This window comes from Haematobia irritans, chromosome 4 (genome assembly GCF_050003625.1).
Source record: "Haematobia irritans isolate KBUSLIRL chromosome 4, ASM5000362v1, whole genome shotgun sequence".
Classification (NCBI taxonomy): Eukaryota; Metazoa; Arthropoda; class Insecta; order Diptera; family Muscidae; genus Haematobia; species Haematobia irritans.
In genome coordinates, this window is record NC_134400.1 from 120,612,187 (window position 1) to 120,633,624 (window position 21,438).

Below are 21,438 nucleotides of genomic sequence, written 5' to 3' on the forward strand. Positions count from 1 at the left end.
TCATCTATCCCGTCACTTCATACTTCATGGCTAATAAATAGCTATGATGTCAATAACATTTACCTTAAAATATTCAAAAGAGTAATACAAAAATAAATTTAAATTTATACTTTTTTTATTTTAAATGAGGTGATGTATACAAATGTTGCACATTTTATCTGGTATCGTATGTATAAAAAAATGATTATTTCAGTTTACTTCACAAATCACTTCGACAAATTTAGTTTGTTGATTTTTGATTTGAAAATTCGGGTCCAGATAATGACCCAGATTTAATCCTATCAAATCATATTCTTCGTGTTTTGCATCACGCACCCCTTAGCTTTACTTGTAAGTTAAACTAAAATTTCATTTAATAAACAATTTTTGTACAATATTTTCGTATTTTTATCTATAAGATCATATGAAACTGCCTCAATTGATTCTTGTACCTAGTACATTAGAGTTTTCTGTTATCATATCGGCAATAATACCACCCATTTCTTTAGAAGATCGTAAAACAAATGAGTGATCAATTTTTTTCGTGTCTAATTCCGCATCTATAGCGGGAAATTGTTCTCTAATTTGATTGTAGTACTTCACCGGAACCCAACCGTCTGTGGTCCCATAGTATAATTTCAGCAATGGCAGATGTTCTCTGATAATATCCTTTTGCAAACCCCGAACTCGAGCCATTTCATCCTCAGCCAAAAACACGACCTTTTCTGTCACAGATGTGCGAATGTAGCTTAAAACCGTATTTAAATGTTGACTTGGAATGGATGAAAACCAAAAGTAAATTTGTATTATTATAATAAGTACAAGTTTAGGCAAGCGGTTGAGAAGCGATATGAGAAAACCAAAAACGGAATATAATGGTAGGCCAATTTTTGTAAATATCCAACCATTTGGGGATTCTATCATTCGTTCAATTGTGGGGAAAAGCAAATAACACTTTTTGACTCGTTTTCGTATAGATTGTTTCTGTAGTAGCTGCAAAACCATCCAAGCTCCAATGGAATGGCCCATCAAATGTATTTTCACGTTTTCCGGTACATATTTCTCAATAAACTCAGTTTTGTGGCGTATTTGTCCATCGAGATCGAAAATTTCTTCGTTGCCTTTCAATTGCGGCACTTCTCGAAGACTGTTTTCAGGGGGATCGTCATGACCCACATGACCTGTTGGAGAAAAAATTGTCTGATTAATTTCACGTTAACTTTCACTTTCCAACACACCTACTCACCAATTACCCAAACTGGTATTTTCTTCTCTAATCGCTCGTGTACGGTTTCGCAAAATTCGGAATAGAAACCAGGCAAGCCGGGATTACCTGTTATACATATTGCAATCTCATTAACATCATCCATAGATTCTTCTATCCATTTCCCAAATGTTATAATTCGTGTAGGAACATTACCAATATTTACAAATGCTTCCTTCATTTTCCTGCGAATCTGACCTTTCAACTTAGCTCCAGCGTTGAAACAGTGAAAATTGTGTTCAGCAACAGTAGCAAGTATTTTATATGTTTAGAGATAGTCATTCATATCGTCATAAATATTTTCTTCTTCTTCTTCTGGACGATTGCAATGAATCGTCGTGTTCCACCAGCTGATGGAATTAAAAAGTGGCCTGAGACACCAGGTCTATGTTGCCACCTTTATGGGATTCATAATAAATGGGGTCCATTGGTATTTATATATAAAATTGTGTTGGGTTCTCATCAAATGGTCATATCAGAATATTGTTGTCCAAGTAGAATCGATAAAGAATTCTGTAAATTCTATCGTCATCTTTTTTAAGTAATTCTTGTATGGTAAAATTGCCAGCATCAATTTGGTTGAGGCTGTTTATTAATAGATTTCGCCCTTGGTGGCTTACCAAAGGGCATGTGAATGTCAGATGGTCGATGGACTGCGCTGCCCCACAATCACATCTATTTGTATCAATCATATTTACCTTGAAAAGGTGTTGTCTAGTCCTTATATGTGAAAATCGCAATCTGCATACCATGGTTGTGATCTTCCGAGGCAAACGTTTTCCCTTGAACCAAGGGTTTGTGTTTACCTTCGGGGAAAGCTGGTATAGGTGGCGACCAAAGATACTTGAATCCCATCTGTCCTGCCAGGCCCGGATAGCTTTTCCTTTGTCATCTTGCTTAAGGTCTGTATACGGTATAGGTGTGTGTCCGTTTGGTTAACTGCCACAAAATCTACATATATATTGCCATCTATTCCGGAATGCCCGGGTATCCATAAAAACTCAATAGTAAATCCGGCATTATGTAGCTTGTCCAGCTCATTCTTAATCTTTGCAATATATATGTGCGTTCTCCCATGTATGTAGTTTCCGATAGCCTGTAGTACTGATTTGCTGTCCGATATAATTAAGTATCTGTCTCTTTCATTGACACCGATGAAACGGAGAGCTTCCAAAATAGCGTGAGCCTCCGCAGTGAAGATTGTACATGTTTGATTCAACGAGAAACTTGCCTCCATATCTATGTCCGGTATCCAAAATGCACTACTAGTTTTTGCAGCCGTCTTTGAGCCATCAGTGAACACTCGTGTAAATTGGCTCCACTTATTTTCAACGAGTCGCGCATATTTTCTTTTAATGACTTCAAGATCAGTTGAATTTCTTTTGACATTCAGATATGTAATTCGAGGCAGCGTCACGAGGGCGCTATATGGAAGTTGGTATTGTAACGCCATCGCGTGTCGTTCGATCAGAAAATCTGAGCGCTTTTCTGGGTATAACTGGTGAAGTTTGGGAACATGAGCATAATTGTTGCAATAAGTATCCAAATATTGAATGGCAGGGTTGCTTATGTTTGAAATCATTCGGTTCACATACTGGTTGGATAAATAGTTTATTCTATCCGGAATGGGCATTATGGCAGCCTCTTGTTCTAACGCAAGTGTGTGTGTTGATATCATGGCACCAAGAGCTATTCTTATTGCCTTAAACTGAATACGCTGCAACTTAATCATTTCAGATGTAGGATAGTCTAACATCAAAGGGGCCATGTACTCAATCCTCGGGCGTAGTACACCTTTATACAAAAGTAAGATGTTTTGTGGGTCTGAGCCCCAAGATACACCGCAAAGGGCACGTAAGATATTGGTGAACTCAAAGCATTTCCGCCTTATGTAGTTAGCATGAGGTTTGGCCCTTAGGCGGGGTTCAAAGATATATCCCAGAAAATTAAATTGATCAACACAATCCACATTTGCGCCGCCTATTTGTATGTGTGAGGAGAGAGTCGGTATGTTCTTAGATGGTCGAAATATCATATATTTAGATTTCTGGGGCGATAGACAAAGTTGTATCGATTTAAGTCTGTCGCTGACTGAGTTCACTGCTTCTTGAACCTGTCTCATAGCCTCCTCGACGTCAGCATGTGCATTGAAAATTACAAGGTCATCAGCATATCCCATAATATCCACATTTAGGTCTCGGAAAACTTCGTCTATATAGATGTTGAAGCTAAGTGGACTAAGGACTGATCCCTGCGGCGTTCCCGTGTACGACTTTCTCTGTATCTCTTTTCCTTCAATTACCAATACAAGATCCTTGTATTGGAACATCTTGTGTATTATATGGCAGATGTCCGGGTTTATTCCGAGCGCCTCATATTTTCCAATAAGAATATCTATATTTACATTCTCGAAGGCATTCTTAATGTCCAAAAACAGTGTTACCATATATTTCCCCTCTCGACTGGCAAGTTGCGCTGCCGACCAGAGAGCCGTCGCATTGTCACACGTAGACTTACCTCGTCTAAAGCCTGCTTGGGAGTTACTGAGCATCGTATTCGCCTCAATGTAATGATCGATTCTAAAAAATATCATTTTTTTCAAACGTCTTCCTCATACATGAAATTAGTGCAATAGACCGCCAGGAGCTCGAGTCTTCAGGTGGTCTTCCCTTTTTAAAAATAGGTCTTATCTTGTATTTCATCCAGGATTTGGGAACATTGCCACTCCTTATCACGTAGTTAAATAAATCCAAAATCCGGCTCTTTACATCACCATTGAAATTTTGAATATGACCGTTACGCATTCCGTCCATTCCAGGAGAAGTATCTTTTGACCTATTTATGGCCATTTCAAGTTCGTCCTTCGAAAATTCAGTCTGGTAAGTGGCTTCTGGCTGTGCAGGAGTGCCATTAACTGGACCATGAGGGCCAGAAATCGCATCACAAAATCCTTCTACGCACCCAGAAGGCATAGCGCGATGCGCCGGCGTGCCCATGCCCCTGAATTTCTTGATTATTCTCCAGAGGTCCGAAGGTGAGATATCAGCGTCGATCTCCTCGCATATCGCTTTCCAACCCTGTCTCTCTTCCCGTTTGATGGTGTATAAATATTCCTTTCTCTTCTTACTTAATGCCTTGAGGTTTTCCCTTGTCGGTGCCTTCTTGAATTTAGCCATCGCTCTAATTTGGTTGGCCTTCGCCCGATTGCAGTTGGAGTTCCACCAGGGATTGTCAGGGTAAATTTTATTGCCGATACTGACCTTAAAGGTCTCGAAAAATTCCTCAGAAAAAACATCTAGTTTCTCGCATTGCGGACAATTACGGAAGCGGTCGCCGTCCAGTATTTGCGTCACCTTCTCATTTAAGATATCTGCTGGAATATTTCTGGGGACAATATATGTTCTCCTCCGTCTTTTTTGAGGTTTGAACCTAAATTCAATATTTATGCAGCAGTGGTTGCTTCCCAGGCTTTCGTTAGATGTCAATCATGTGGACACAAGAGCAAGAGAGGGACTACATATGGTAAGGTCGATCGCGGTGGGGTTGAAGCATCCAAAGAATGTCTTTGCACCGTCATTGAGGAGGACAAGATTGTTTTTTTCTATAAATTCACTAACACATTCTCCCCTTCGGTCTGTGGAGTCGTTACCCCATGCCGTGTCGTGCGCATTAAAGTCTCCACAAATCAGTATGCTTGAGTTCGAGGGTAACTGTCCAATTATATTGTCAAGATCGGGTAAATTAAAAGATATTGCCGGGGGTATGTATATTGATATGATGACTATATTTCCACTAGGTGTTTGAATTTCACAAGCTGCTACTTCGATCTGTCGGTTGGTTGGAGTAACGTTGATGGTAGTAAATAATATTGATTTTTCTAAAAGGATGGCCACACCGCCACCATAGGTCGGCCTATCCTTTCTAACGACGTTATAATTAGGAATTTGAAATATGTCCTTTGAATCTAGCCAGGTCTCTGCTAGGCACGCAATATCTATTTTACTACCATTTAATAGGCGAGATAGTTGTGGTCTTTTGTTTCACGCACTTCTTAAATTAGTCTGTAGAATCTTCATCAACGTTATCAGAAGTTAGCAAGCTGCTTTCCTTCCGAACAGATCGTTGAAACTTCTCGAAATCATCAAGTGTGGTCGATATAGTCATACCGGTGCATGAGTCATCATATTTTAAGTCATTCGTACTAGCAGGATTTATCTCCGTAGCTTTGGCAGGTTCTCGTGACAGAACAGCAGCCTCTACGATATCGTTCAGTTCTTGTGTTGTAATGTCTGTTGTGACATCCGGGGTCATTTGGAATAGAGGTCCAGCCCCATTACACTCGGATAGTTCTTGGCTCAAATCTCCGTTAAAATCACTTAACTCGTTACTCGATTTCCCCCCTAAAACTTCGGGGGAGATGTTGGGAGGTGGTTGTATCTCAATTACGGTAGTGATTGGCATGTGTGTGTCGGTCCCGCGGACCTGTAGACTATCTCGATTAATAGATCGGCGTTTTCTTGCCGAAAGTCTTTGTCTCTTAGTGGCAAGGGACGGAAAATCATCTGGGTTTAAGTCGAACGTAGCATTTGTTGGTTCAAGGTCTAAATTTCTCGCTATACGTCGCGGTAATTTCTCATCGGCTTTTTCTTTTGCCTTTCGCCGTAACTCTTTTCTTTTCTCACATTCAGTTGATCTGGAGTCATGAAACTTCCCGCAATTGATGCATACAGGGATATGTTCGCAAACGCCATCGTGTGAATGTCCACATCGTGGACAGAGTTGTCGAAGACGTCGACAAAACTTGTAGGAGTGTCCGTATCTCCAGCATTTACGACATTGAATAGTGGGTTCAATAAAGGGGCGAACCGGATAGATAATTTGATCCAATGCAACATGCGACGGCAATATATTGCCCGTGAGGCATAGCATGATCATGTCCATCTCTACTCGTTCATCGCTGTTCTCGTCATTCCTAGTAAATCTCTTTACCTCAGTCACCTCCACCGTGTTATTCAAAGGCCCGAATTCAGCCATGTGTTTCACTTTTACATTTTCAAATATATATTTCTCGGTGAGAGTAGGGTCCGAGGGTATCTCCACAACTGCTTTGACCTCGCAAAGCTCCTGTGGAATGTACATATTGTACTTCTCCTTAAACATGTCATTGCATGCTAGCCGGTTAATTATCTCCCTATTACGGCTAACTACACGCAGTTTACGTTTAGAAATATAAAATATTTCTATATCTTCCTCCTTCTCGTACAATTCCTTCCCTATCCTGATGACAGGCAAGGGTTTCTCCTCCATCTTCCCTGCCAACATTTTTTGAATTTGGGGGCGCTTTTGAGAATCCCCAGTACGTCGAAAACAATCATATACGATATCAAAAACTCGTCGGAAAAGCGCCGTCACTATTGAGAAGTTGTACCACGCCAAGTTACTACAAAAAGGTTTCGCATGAGTGCAATTATTAGGTACCTTTATAGATCAATTTAGAACGACCCCAATAAGAGACCCTCCAAACAATCAGAAAAAGCACATTTTAAGATAGTGGTAAAAGAATCATTGTGGTCGAGTAAAACACGTTTGTTTAGATATTTATTAATTTGATTAATCATTTACAAATTCTTAAAAATATAACATTTATACCACTATCACATCACATTTAACATAATTTTTTGCATTAATGATGATGTAGAGTTACAAGTAGCGAGTTACATGTTGCAGCGTCTATCAGCCAGTGTTTTTATTCGATGGAGGCAGCGTGTCTGTAAAATATTTGAAAAACAATCACTTTATTCCATTTGGAAAATCAAAAATTGTTTACCAATATACCTTTCACAATTTTAAGCGTAAAATCTATGTTTTCAGAACTTTATTTTCGTTTTTATTTAAATAAAATATAACAAGCTGGTTGCGCTTGGCGTTTCACAAAAAATAAAATGGCTTTTGTAAAAGTAGTGATGGCAAAATACATGTATGAAGTACATTTTGTACTTTATGATATGCTGCCCCCCATCACAGTAGGATGGTTGTAGTGACATTTACGAGTCTGTGGTAGCGATGAAGATGAAATGGAACTTTGAAATGCTGGCAGGGTTGAACTGTTGAATCAAAATTTCATAATTACGCCTATAATGGACATATTTTCTGATCCTAGGCGGTGGGTCTTTGTCTCCATCAACTGGTACGGTCATAGGCCACACCATTTTACTTGGAAATCAGCAAAAATTCAATATTAACTCAGAAAAATTTAGAGGACGCGTCCGTACTTGTCGAATGTTCGCGGTCTTTTTTTCAAAAAAAAAAAAAAATAAATAAATATTTTGTTGTTGTGAGCAGATGTTCAAAATATCAGCATTGCCATACACCATTTGTTTTTCTTAGGTGATTGCGTTGTGTCAACTCTCATTTTTAAGATAGGTTTAGGGATTTCATTCGGGGTATCCCGAAATCACGGGATTTTTCGGATCGGGATTTATGCTGAACCCTGGGAGTTTTTATATTGAATCCCGGTATTTTTCGGGATCCCGAAAAAAACACAATTTGTTAAATTTGTGGCTATTTGTGATTTAGATTTCATACCTGACAAATTGAGTACTATGTACTATTGAGTACTAAAGGTGGAATTACATACCATGCGGTCATGCGTGCGTACGTTATATTCGAATGCGTTGACGACTACGATTTTTCAATGGAGTTACACAACATGCGTCGGAAACTAAATGCGTTTTGTCATCAGCTGTTTTGATTTCTATTTTAACGTATATTTGATTACAATTTATCGAAATGTTTTCTGAAATAAACGTTACAAAAGATTTCCTCGATTTTTTGGATCTAGTAATTATCGCGTTGTGTACAGCATCTGGTTGGAAATCTATTGAACGGGTTAAAAGACGATTTTGGGTACGGGATTTGTTTTTGGAGAGGGACATTTCTGGATTTTTTGCTACAACCTTTGAAACGCTAAGAAATGACCCAGAGCGATTCTTCATGGCAACTAGGATGAGTCCCGATGTGTTCGACATCCTTTTTCAAAAAGTCGGAGCAAAATTGATAAAAAGTTCGTCTAGAGCAATTCTTCCTCAATCTCGTCTTTTGCTCACATTGATGTAAGTGTAACATTAAATAAAATGTACTTATAAATAAACCTCATTCTTCATTATACAAAGTTATTTAGCCCATGGACCCTCAAGACAATACCTCTCATTGACATTTAAAATGTCTGTGCCCACGATAAGAAAAATTGTCTTGGAGACTTGCGGAATTATATGGAACGAACTCCACACAGTATACCTAAAAACACCAGACACAGAAGATTGGAAGCAAATTGCCGAAGACTTTAAGAATATGTGGGATCTGCCAAATTGTATTGGCGCGATTGACGGCAAACATATCGCGATTACCTGCCCAAAAAATTCGGGTTCGCAATTTTATAATTACAAAGGTGAGTTTAATGCTGAAACTGAACGAATCCGATATAAAAACAAATATTTTTAAAGGTACTTACAGCATTGTACTTCTCGGTGTGTGTGATGCAAATTACATGTTCACAGCAGTAGATATAGGGGCTTTCGGAAGTCAGAGTGACGGTGGTGTCCTGACATATTCTGAGTTTGGAAGAAAACTTGATAGCAATTATTTGGGGTTTCCCCCTAACTCACCTCTGCCTGGCACTGAAAATGATTTCCCTTTTTATATTGTGGGAGATGCCGCATTTCCATTGAAATCTTATATGATGCGACCCTATCCCGGACTATTATTAAATGAGAAAAAATACAACTTTAATAAAAGACTTTCTCGGGCACGGAGAACTATAGAGAATGCATTTGGAATTTTGACTGCAAGATGGCGAATTTTGCGAAATTCTTTAAATATGTCTCCAGAATCTGCAGAGAAAGTTGTATGTGCTTGTTTGGTACTTCACAATTTTTTGAAGGAGTTGTATATTGACTATTGCCCAGAAGAATTTGTCGACAGAGAAAAAAATGGAGTTCTTATTGAAGGATTATGGAGAAAAGAAAATGACAAACCTAAAAAAATGTCTAGGCTATCGTCCAACAATTCGACTAAAAAAGCATTTCAGCAAAGGGACTATTTATGTGAATACCTGTTCTTAAACCAAATTTAGATTAAAAAACGTTACCAAATAAAATAACATTATTTTTCCATTTTCTAAAGTTTGTATAAGTAATTAAAGTAAGTATATTATATTAAAATTTATATATTACAAGAAATGACCGTGTTTGATTTTGTCATGCAAATAATTTATAAAATAAATTTTTGAATCATCAACCTCCTCTTCTGGCAACTTTTTAAAGAGATCTTGAACCATAAGGAAAAATCCTTTATGTTTATTATCAGTCGGTGGAACTTCTTCGGCATTAGAACAAAAACGCTTTTCGGCAATAGTTGATATTTTGTTTAAAAAATCACCTAACTCGTTGCTGTTGCTAGTTCTTTTTCGCATTCGGTTACCATTTGCCTTGGCTTCATTATCTGATGTTTTTTGGTTTTGGTATGGTATCGCTTCCTGGGAGTCGTAATCAATATAATCGAAAGTGCATGGCTAAAAAGACGATATAGTACATGTAATGTAATTTACAGATGTATAGTTTACGAACCGTATCCGCTTCATTGCTATCTATAAACGATTCTTCGGAATTTAAATACTCCATATTTACGCCAATATCAATTTCATGAACTTGGCTATGCTGTTGTCTTGCTATATTCGATATTGTTCTGAAATATATGATTATGTTAAACCCTTTCCTTTGTACATACAACATAAAGTCTCACTTTCTTGGGGCCACTTGTTCCCGGAGAAATTCCATGTTTTTAAATAAAGGCCACTGACTGTCGTTACCATCATAGCCACTTCCAGATGCACGATGGATTTTATTGTATTCCTTAACATAACGGTCACGCAAACTTCGCCATCGAGTTTGGCAATCGGACTCTGAAACATAACACATGGATATTATTGCTGGAATCCTCCAGAAACATACGTAAACTCCATTGTCAGGAGTTTTACATTATGTACACAATTATAATTATACTTACCAGGAACACCAATAGATTTGCTAATTGCATCCCACGCCTCTGCACGTTTTATTTTGTTTTTATACTCTAAACACTTTTTAAAGTATATAACTTTATGTTTTTTAACTTCCTCAATAAGATTTTCGTCCATATTTTAGATGGTTTGGCGTTTGTTTGGGGTAGGTTACGTTTTGTAAACAAATCAAAACCATATGACAAGTGTTGTCAACGCACTCGAACGCATTGAAAAGTTAAAAGTTCGTCAACTTCATGCGGCCGTATGCGCCAGTTACGTTGTCGTGTAACTCAAACAATAGTATTTCCCACATTTTAACTTTTTTTGACAATTGCATATAACGTACGCACGCATGACCGCATGGTATGTAATTCCACCTTAAGTACTATGTTCGGTTTTCGAGTCGAAAATCACTTCGCGATTACTTTTTCTAAAACTATCAACATTATAAATAAATATATGTATTCATTTTAAATCTTAATTAAATCTAGATGAAAATGACAATGCGTATCAATTAGGGCTGCTATTCGGGATCGATTTTTATAAATCATCGATTTTTATTATTTCAAAATATTGAATCCCGAGATTGTTTTCGGGATTCTTTAAATATTCCGAGTAAAGGTGGGTATTAAGTTCGAGTTTAGCCGCTAAAATCGTCATTTTTTCACGATTACTTTTCTTTAATAATCCATTTTAAGGAATACAAACTTTGTGACAATTTGCTTTGGGATCCCTGCCAACATTTTTTGAATTTGGGGGCGCTTCTGAGAATCCCCAGTACGTCGAAAACAATCATATACGATATCAAAAACTCGTCGGAAAAGCGCCGTCACTATTGAGAAGTTGTACCACGCCAAGTTACTACAAAAAGGTTTCGCATGAGTGCAATTATTAGGTGCCTTTATAGATCAATTTAGAACGACGCCAATAAGAGACCCTCCAAACAATCAGAAAAAGCACATTTTAAGATAGTGGTAAAAGAATCATTGTGGTCGAGTAAAACACGTTTGTTTAGATATTTATTAATTTGATTAATCATTTACAAATTCTTAAAAATATAACATTTATACCACTATCACATCACATTTAACATAATTTTTTGCATTAATGATGATGTAGAGTTACAAGTAGCGAGTTACATATTGCAGCGTCTATCAGCCAGTGTTTTTATTCGATGGAGGCAGCGTGTCTGTAAAATATTTGAAAAACAATCACTTTATTCCATTTGGAAAATCAAAAATTGTTCACCAATATACCTTTCACAATTTTAAGCGTAAAATCTATGTTTGCAGAACTTTATTTTCGTTTTTATTTAAATAAAATATAACAAGCTGGTTGCGCTTGGCGTTTCACAAAAAATAAAATGGCTTTTGTAAAAGTAGTGATGGCAAAATACATGTATGAAGTACATTTTGTACTTTATGATATGCTGCCCCCCATCACAGTAGGATGGTTGTAGTGACATTTACGAGTCTGTGGTAGCGATGAAGATGAAATGGAACTTTGAAATGCTGGCAGGGATATTCCCCATCAAGTTATAATGAAATCTGCAACAAATATGTATAATTTTATGGCTTTTTTTTACTGATTTAGTTTTCACTTTACTGAAATTTAGCGGCTAAACTCGAACTTAATACTCACCTTAACAATTCAAAATTGAAGTACATCAAGCAAAAACGTAACAGCAGAACATAAGACTAAATTAAAAAGCAATTTCAAATTGCTATTTAAGGCCGGTATGCACCTCTAGCGAAATTTTCGGTAGCAAAAATTTATTTAAGTCTACAACAAAAAAACAGGGCTGTGTACAACAAATTTTAAACCAGCTAATCGCTTTTAAAAATTGTTAATATATGTTCCAAATATTCCTCAAATAAATTGTTTATTATTTACAGACCTTTTAAAACTTGTACGTACACAATGATTGTAATAAATTAAATGTTTGCTGCCAAAATATGCTTTTGACAACCCTGTTATTTTCATTAGAGGTGCGTACCAGCTTACGAAATTGAACTCTACCGAAAATTTCGTTAGCATAAATAGCAATGCATATCTTATGGGAATGAAATTTTTCGCTAGAGGTGCATACCGGCCTTTAACAAAAAAATATGAACTAGGGCTGTCATTCGGGATTAATATCGCCCCGAAATCCCGGGATTTATACCGAATCACGGGATTTTTTATTTTGAATCCCGGGATTTTGCGGGATCCCGAAAAATAATCTAAAATTGTTAAGTTTACATCCTTTTAGGAATTTTATTTATAAATTAGATTAAATTCAATATAATAAATTAAACGAACCTTAGGCCAGTGTCGACTGTAAGAAAAGTTTTTCATCTGCAATAAGATAGGATCGCATATATCTGATGAAACTTTGGATGCCTTCATATTTTTAAGAGGTTACTTAAAACGATGAAGTATAAAAAAACAATCTTTAAAATCGTTTGTTGAGTATGAAAGCAATATGAAATATTAATAAACAATAAAAAACGAAGAAACCAAGAGCACGCTTACTTTCTCTTCAGTTTTCCTTTTACAGTTTTCCAATTTTACACAAAATTAGAGCAGATTTATAAATTAATTAAAATTTTAAAAGAATATTTGCATAAAATATGGAGACTGAAACCACGAAAATTCAAAACTTTATTTTGTGCAGATTTGCTCTTTACGAACATCACAAAAGTAAATGCTAGAAAATTAAAATGGATTAAATAATAAAAAAAAATAATAAATATGTCACAAAATTAATTCTTGGAACTAACACATTTTTCCCGCAGAGAAACGAATCATCTATGCAGTGTATAATCTAAATCGCTAAAAGAGCGAGAGAGTCCAAAGTACCGGCAAATTGAACGCCGTTGCATATCCAAAACAAGCTTATAAATGAGTGTGATTTAATTTTGCAAGTATTGTATTGTTGCGGTTTGCAAACAGTTCAAATTGGAGTTCGAAGAGTGCGTATGCTAAGAAGAATGGTATCGGAATTAAGATCGATTTCAACGGTATATACAATTTAACGACAAGAATATAACGAAACAAACCTTGGCGCAAATTCAAAAAAGAAATAATATATCATTCAAGTGTTTTTGTTTGTGCTCACACTCAAGTAGTTCTTTGGAAAGCGATAAAATTCCATTCAATTGAAATACTAATCACGTTTGATTTAAACATCGAAGACCCATATTGTGGATGATGATGATATAGTGAAAATATGTGATCAAAAAAGAAATGCGGTCATAGGTAGTAAAAGGTAGCCAAAATTTTGAATCTTGATGTAATGGCCCTAAATATAACTCAAAAAGGTTAATAAACGTTTAAATTGTTGTTTTGCGCATATAAGTTAATTTTGTTATTATGTACTAGTTAAAAACTAACTTAATAAAAAATATACGTATTTTGAAGTTACCAGTTACCAATAAAAAGAAGCAAAAAAATTATAAACGTAATAAATAGATATATAAACGAGCATCCTCGAATAATTAGAAAACAAGCTGGAACCAACATTATCGTACCAGTGACACCATCCAGTCAGCCAAGCAACACTATCAGTATCATCTTCCCAAACTTTTCTCTTGCTTTGTGGATAACATTATTTTGAAAAAGAGGTAGGTTAAGTAACCATGAATTATAAAGCTATGTATATATTTATCTCCAAAAATGTTAATAAAGTAAAAGCAACAAATGGACGAGTTCTTAGCCATATGAAAGAAATTTGAAAGGTTAAGTAAAAACAGCGCAGACGCATAGATGTCTCGATGGAGTGTATAATAACTTCATATGTTTTTTTTTGATATGAATGAAAGAAGAAAAACAAAATCGCAAATAAGACAAAAAGAGTTGTTATGCCGGTTTAAATGGGGACGAAACCTATGCACATACTCGCGAATCTTCCCAGCGGTGTGGTTCATGTGCTTGGAAGGCCTCCTTCCAGGCCTGGGTAAGGCCTTATTTATAGTTTCATTTATTTACTTCTCTGGATTTTATTTTCTTTCTTCATTTTGGTATATTTGTTCTCGAAGTCTGGAAAAAAATGAAATACCTGTAGGAACGACGGATAGGTTCCCTGACAATTGTGAACATGGTTCTAAGAAAAATAAAATTATCCTCATCTAAAATGTTATTATATTGATAAAAAGAATTTAGTTTGAATCAAAGGACAATGGTCACTATCTAAAATGTTATGGTATTCGTCAAAAAAGTTTTTCTAAAAGTTAAAAGAACATGGTCACAACCTAAAATGTTTTGATCTTTAAGGTGGGTATTAAGTTCGAGGTTAGCCGCTAAAATCGTCATTTTTTTCACGATTACTTTTCTTATATAATCCATTTTATGGAATACAAACTTTGTGAAAATTTGCTTTGGCCAATCCCCATCAAGTTATAATGAAATCTGCAACAAATTTGTATAATTTTTTACCTTTTTTACTGATTTAGTTTTCACTTTAGTGAAAAAATGACGACGTTTGCGGCTAAACTCGAACTTAATACTCACCTTTATGAAAAAAACTTTTTTCGTCGTCGAAAAAGGGACGCCACTTGAGAAAAGAAAACACAAAATTAACTTTATTTATTTGTTTTTATTTATTTATAAATTAATTCATTGTTTATTTGCATTTATAATGTTGTGCAAGCAAACATCACCCATTTTTACACACTCTATTTTGGTTCAATTTCAAAAATAAGTAATCATTTACGTTGTGCCCACCTTTTGTGTGAGTGTCCTGCATTTTGTGTAAGGCGTAAGCGAATTTAAGAGCATACAGATTTAGATTACTGGCGGACCTGAACAATGTTAACTTAAGAATTCTGCTAATGTTTTTGGAACAATATGGTTGGTTCAGCAGAAGAAAATAATCGAGTAGGTTCAGCGGTTAAACTAGAAGTACTTTTAGTTAATGTGGTATCACAATGGACTGAATAGTCTAAGTGAGCCTGAAAATAAATCGGGATGCCACTTTAACCTAACCTACATAAGAAAACTACTATATTATAATAATACAATTAATTAACTTACCTATTTATTTTATATAGATTGGTGAAGGCCCTTCTATGGAAACTGTAAATAAGGACTTGCCTTCCAATCTATGTTAAATGGGAAGGAAAGTGTAATGTCCTAAGCAGGTCTTTGTTATACCTAGACAGACATTGAAAGAGGCCTACCCAGCACTACGCCGCTGGGAAACCACCCATTTAATGTTTGTGTTTTCTTCTTCTTTCTTCAGCACTTAGAACTTGATTATTTGGATGTTTGAAGGAAACTCTTTTTGGGAATTCATACTACGTAAAGAATATCCCAGAAAGTACGAGGTGAATCTAATTTCAACATACTTCGTATACATTGTAGTATGTATACGATCTTCATGATCGGCTAAATACATAAGCTGAGTACTATGTTCAGTTTTCATGCTGAAAACCATCTTTTTTCACGGTTACTTTTCTTAATTAATTAATTTAGAAATATAAAATGATTACCAATCAATTCATTGGATCTTTTCCATCCATTATTTGATAAGACTTGATAAAAATATAATAGTCTTCATAAATATTTTTGTACTTTTAATTTAGTGTTTTGGTGAAGAAACCGAACATAGTACTCACCTATACAACGCAGTGATCATTCAAAAGTTAAAAGAAATGCTAAACACATTCATAAAAATATCCTTGTGTTGTTCAAAGAGATCAACGACTTTCTTAACAACAGATGTGTAGTTGGATAGTACCTCGTTAATAAACCATCTTTCGACAAATCAATCGTTTATTGGCATTGTTGTTGTTTGTACTATGATTGTCTTTTATGATCTTTATTTACGTAGGGATGCCCAACACCAAAACAATAGAAGAGAAATAAGGGAAATAAGCCAATGTCATATCTAATGTTGCATTTACTTCAAAGATTAGAAACTAGAAATGACCATAAAAAATTTTGTTGTTGGATCTAGGGTGTCCAAATAACCGTTTTTTTTTTAAAGTCGGTTTTCGGTTTATCCGAAAATCACAATTTGTTAAAACACGGGTTTCGGTTTTTAATTTTGCCAGTTAAATCGAAAAAAAGAAATTAGTGAAAATGAATTTGAAACACTCAATTTTTTCCTAAAAATCAAATAATTAACAACTCATTGTAATAAAATGAACATTTTAAAACAAATTAAGGAGAAAGGAGAAAAAACTCTTGGAAAACGTGTAAAAAACGTTTGGAAAACGTGTACTGAAAACGTTTTTTTTATGCTAGAATTTCTTCGAAAATTTTAAACTTTTATAACCAAACAAATTCGTTTGTTACAAAATTTTTATTTGATCAATAAAAAAATTATTTTTGAACCAAAAACAAAATCCATTTTCTTAATATCAAGCACTATTTTTTCTGACTTTAAATCTTTAACAAGACGCATTTTACAATTTCAATGCACAAATGTTATATAGTAATATGTAATGTTGAACATCTTTCGAACATATCGGCAATAACATATATTAATGTCTCCATTCCAAAGTGCGGTAAATCCAAAAAGTGAATTTTACAGGAAACATTTTTTTTAATTTCTCAAAAACCGTATAAGATATAAATTCACTTTTTTCGGTCTTAAAATCATGTTTATTGTAGATTTTTTTAGTATGTACGAATTCAAAATATACACAAAAAAGTAATACATTTATTTTATAAATAGTGTTCACAAAAATTTTCCAAACACGGGATTCATAAATTATATGAAAACAATTCATAAAATAAAAAATACAGGTTGTCATTGGCTACGAATATATACATAATATGAATGGAGCTTTTAATATTATATATGAAGTATACATATTTTTCGTCATTGAAAAATATGTACTTTTCCATAATATATATTAAAAACGTCATGCAATACATGTAACTTTTCCTTTCGATTTTCCCCCTGATTCTTAATGCCTGCATAATTGGTCAAAATGTATGAACCCATTTACTAAAAACCGCATTATAGTCCAACCGGTAAAGAACATAATTTTATAATATTTTAGATTACTTATGAGCACCAACGCTTCCATTTAATAATGTTTTTTGTCAATTTTTTACAGCAATAAAAATTCTTATGTACACATTCATATTTTATTTTTTGTGTGTAGTTATAATAGAACATGTCTAAAAAGTGACTTGGACCACTTTAGACCGAACAAAGCTTTTTGCCCTTTTTGGATTGGAAATTTTTAAAACTGAAATCACAGGCTACGTACAATATCGTACAAGGAACTCCAAAAAAAAAGGCTAAGTCGACCTAGCGTACTCTTGAGTTAGGACATCGATATGTAAAAAACAAAACTAAATGTACGTTTTTGTTAAATAAAGTTTGTTTGATCGGCTCGTGGGCGCCGAAAACTTGTCTGTTGATGACAATAACAGCTACGTAGCCCAGCGGATAGGCTTACAAATTATAGGGTCCGCGGTTCGATTCTCCGTCCAGGCGAAAGGTAAAATTTATAAAATCGAATAATTTCTTCCACATTGTTTGTATTACAGAAAAAGGTGTTAAGAACTGAAAAAAACCTCGTGGAAGTGAGAAAGATGTGAGGGAAAATGCAATTAGCCAGTAAAGATTGTTTTTTATACCCTCCATCATAGGATGGAGGTATATTAACTTTGGCATTCCGTTTGTAGCACATCGAAATATTGCTCTAAGACCCCATAAAGTATGTATATTCTGGGTCGTGGTGAAATTCTGAGTCGACCTAAGCATGTCCGTCCGTCCGTCTGTTGAAATCACGCTAACTTCCGAACGAAACAAGCTATCGACTTGAAACTTGGCACAAGTAGTTGTTATCGATGTAGGTCGGATGGTATTGAAAATGGGCCATATCGGTCCACTTTTACGTATAGACCCCATATAAAGGGATCCTCAGATTTGGCTTGTGGAGCCTCTAACAGAAGCATATTTCATCCGATCCGGCTGAAATTTGGTACATGATGTTGGTATATGGTCTCTAATAACCAAGCAAAAATTGGTCCATATCGGTCCATAATTATATATAGCCCCCATATAAACCGATCCCCAGATTTGGCTTGTGGAGCCTCTAAGAGAAGCATATTTCATCCGATCCGGCTGAAATTTGGTACATGATGTTGGTATATGGTCTTTAACAACCATGCAAAAATTGGTCCATATCGGTCCTTAATTATATATAGCCCCCATATAAACCGATCCCCAGATTTGGCTTGTGGAGCCTAAAAAGAAGCAAATTTCATCCGATCCGGCTGAAATTTGGTACATGGTGTTAGTATATGGTCTCTAACAACCATGCAAAAATTGTTCCACATCGGTCCATAATTATATATAGCCCCCATATAAACCGATCCCCAGATTTGGCTTGCGGAGCCTCAAAGAGAAGAAAATTTCATCCGATCCGGCTGAAATTTGGTACATGATGTTGGTATATGGTCTCTAACAACCGTGCAAAAATTGGTCCACATCGGTCCATAATTATATATAGCGCCCATATAAACCGATCCCCAGATTTGGGTTCCGGAGCCTCAAAGAGAAGCAAATTTCATCCGATCCGCCTGAAATTTGGTACATGATATTGGTATATGGTCTCTAACAACCATGCAAAAATTGGTCCACATCGGTTCATAATTATATATAATATAGCCCCCATATAAAACGTTCTCCAGATTTGACCTCCGGAGCCTCTTGGAGGATCAAAATTCATCCGATTCGGTTCAAATTAGGAACGTGGTGTTAGTATATGGTGACTAACAACCATACCAAAATTGGTCCAATCACACCAACAGCCAAAAATAATCTACCAAAATTTTATTTCTATAGAAAATTTTGTCAAAATTTTATTTCTAGAGAAAATTTTGTTAAAATTTTATTTCTGCCAAAATTTTTCTGTTTAAAATTTTATTTTTGTCAAAATTTTCTTTCTATAGAAAATTTTGTCAAAATTTTATTTCTGTAGAAAATTTTGTCAAAATTTTATTTCTGTAGAAAATTTTGTCAAAATTTTGTGTCTACTTTGTCAAACTGAATTATATACGTATTGGATCGATCTTTTTTGATTATATATACCACGTATGGACTTACATACAATTTAGAAGATGGTGTTAGGAGGTTTTAAGATACCTTGCCATCGGCAAGCGTTACCGCAACTTAAGTAATCCGATTGTGGAGGGCAGTGTTTAGAAGAAGTTTCTACGCAATCCATGATGGAGGGTACATAAGCTTCGGCCTGGCCGAACTTACGGCCGTATATACTTGTTTTTTTTAGTTAGTCTTTATGAAATTGTTTTTACATCTTGGAAAAGAATAAATCACAAATATACGTTTCTTCCAAATAAACTTCCTTACAACGAAAAGCAAATTTCGTTTGGGAGGAAAGAATTATTTTTTTTATGCACCCAAAAGTAAACAGGAGTAAACCACTGTATGTGAGTTTTAAGATGAGCGAACAAAAAGCATGTTATGCACTTAAAAATAGTGTGTTAAAAAATTTCAAACATATAATTTTTACATCCAAACATATGAAAAACAGTTTTTTTTTGTCCGTGAATACACCGTGAATGTACTAAAATGTTGTGTTCAATATTGCCTAAGAAATTTATTTCATTAGAATTCAATAATTCAAATCGCCAAATATTGGGAAAATTGAAGTACCAAATTTGTCAATTTGGAGGACTTAAAATACCACCTATACACTCAACAAAAAATACAAGGACAGACATACAGATGAATATCGCTAAATTTGCTTCTGAGGTAATTGATATGCTAAACTTCCAAATAATAATAATGCTAAAAATGCTATACGAAAATTTTGCTGCTAAATGCCAGAAATAAATGTTAAATCTAGCTGCAAAAATGCTAAAATGGCCATTTGTTTGCTCGTTGTCTTTCAAGAAATCAGGCAAACCAAACGCCGAAGACGGATCACTCTTTACCACGACAATGCGATCTCTCTCACATCGGCTAAAACAACTGAATTTTTGAGCACTCAAAAATTTTGTTTTGATGGATCATCCGCTGCTGTATGGTCTTGAACAGAAATCCCTCACAAATTAAAAGGAATGCTGTAAATAAAATTCCTAATTCCGGTTTAATATCACATATTTTTTTATTGTTTTGTTTGAATTTTGTTATGATGAAACGCTCGAGAAGAAATTTCAAAAAGTCGGGGTAGTTGTAACCACTAAAGTTGTATAAACTCTCTACCTCACTCGAATGGATCGATGGTGATGTCAAGTACATACCAGCTAAACTGGGCAAGTACAGAAATGGACCTCACGAATGTTTTGTCATTCATAGCATCGAACAATCCTCTTTATTCATACAGCGCTTTTGACTATGTTTTGTATGGGGATGGCCTTTTTTGGTCAATCACAAAGATTTATTTCGCAGATGCACAAAGAAATGATGATACAAAACCTGTTGTTGTGAAAAGTCCGACAACAACAAGTTAAAGAGACGTGAATGATTGTCGGTAGTTTCTTTACATAAACTATGGCATATGAGCCGGTAAATGCATCTTCTTATAAGGATTATTGTGTTGGATCACTTTTGATTTCATTACGTTTATTTATTGCGTATATACCTATGAGGCTAACGTATTGTTGGTATATCTAGGCGATAAACGGTAATGTTAACATGCAAAAAAAAAACAACAACTGTAATGTACTTTATCATTGCCACTTTTTGTTTTATGAAACGCCAATAGTTATTTTCTGTCATTACAATGTTAAGCAGTCTGCTATACAAAACAAAATATGGTTCGTATGTTTAGCTTACTCATATTGGACATACGTGTCTAGTATATCCATTTACAATAGTCAAAATTAATCTTAAAAGTAGGATTCGATTAACCGAATAATTGAAAAATGAATATTTCAAATTACGATTAAAATAAAAGTGGCATTAGTTAGTTAGTTAATCCACTATGAAAGAACATGTAGGTTTATATTAGAAAAATTTAACTAAAATAGTTTAGTAATTGCAACATGATACAAATAAGTTCAAATTGAAGAAAATTTATTAAAAATAATAATTTTTATCTATTGTTGAATAAAATGTTAAATTTTGGAGAGAAAATTGGAATTAAAAATTGTTAAAATGTCTTTGGTGCTATATGACGTTCTAGGCAGACACAATCTAAGTAAAATGTACCAATTTGCGAAACTT

The 21,438-nt window shown here is 35.0% G+C and overlaps 3 protein-coding genes and 2 long non-coding RNA genes across 5 annotated transcripts in view; 1 reads left to right on the forward strand and 4 right to left on the reverse strand.

Moving 5' to 3' along the window:
- Positions 1-93: 93 nt before the first annotated feature.
- On the reverse strand, positions 94-1,545 carry sturkopf (lipid droplet associated hydrolase sturkopf). Its single transcript, XM_075305414.1, has 2 exons — positions 1,226-1,545; positions 94-1,160 (listed from the first exon to the last, which is right to left on the reverse strand). Exons 1-2 carry the CDS (start codon positions 1,422-1,424, stop codon positions 415-417), a joined length of 945 nt encoding a protein of 314 aa, XP_075161529.1. The 5' UTR covers positions 1,425-1,545; the 3' UTR covers positions 94-414.
- A 5,263-nt stretch (positions 1,546-6,808) lies between these two features.
- LOC142237021 (uncharacterized) lies at positions 6,809-7,333 on the reverse strand. Its single transcript, XR_012722302.1, has 2 exons — positions 7,079-7,333; positions 6,809-7,011 (listed from the first exon to the last, which is right to left on the reverse strand). It is a non-coding gene; the product is annotated as an uncharacterized LOC142237021 (long non-coding RNA).
- A 2,060-nt stretch (positions 7,334-9,393) lies between these two features.
- Positions 9,394-10,644, reverse strand: LOC142234101 (uncharacterized). The gene is made up of 4 exons (XM_075305182.1): positions 10,307-10,644; positions 10,043-10,202; positions 9,868-9,985; positions 9,394-9,812 (listed from the first exon to the last, which is right to left on the reverse strand). The coding sequence occupies exons 1-4, from the start codon at positions 10,434-10,436 to the stop codon at positions 9,471-9,473; spliced, it is 750 nt and encodes a 249-aa protein (XP_075161297.1). The 5' UTR covers positions 10,437-10,644; the 3' UTR covers positions 9,394-9,470.
- Positions 10,645-11,287: 643 nt separating this feature from the next.
- LOC142236958 (uncharacterized) lies at positions 11,288-11,808 on the reverse strand. The gene is made up of 2 exons (XR_012722277.1): positions 11,558-11,808; positions 11,288-11,490 (listed from the first exon to the last, which is right to left on the reverse strand). It is a non-coding gene; the product is annotated as an uncharacterized LOC142236958 (long non-coding RNA).
- Positions 11,809-13,224: 1,416 nt separating this feature from the next.
- Myo61F (unconventional myosin 61F) overlaps positions 13,225-21,438 on the forward strand; it is a 105,743-nt gene continuing 97,529 nt past the window's right edge. Inside the window, exon 1 of the mRNA XM_075308112.1 lies at positions 13,225-13,906. The gene's annotated coding sequence lies outside the window, so the exon portion shown is untranslated. The remainder of the gene's footprint in view (positions 13,907-21,438) is intronic.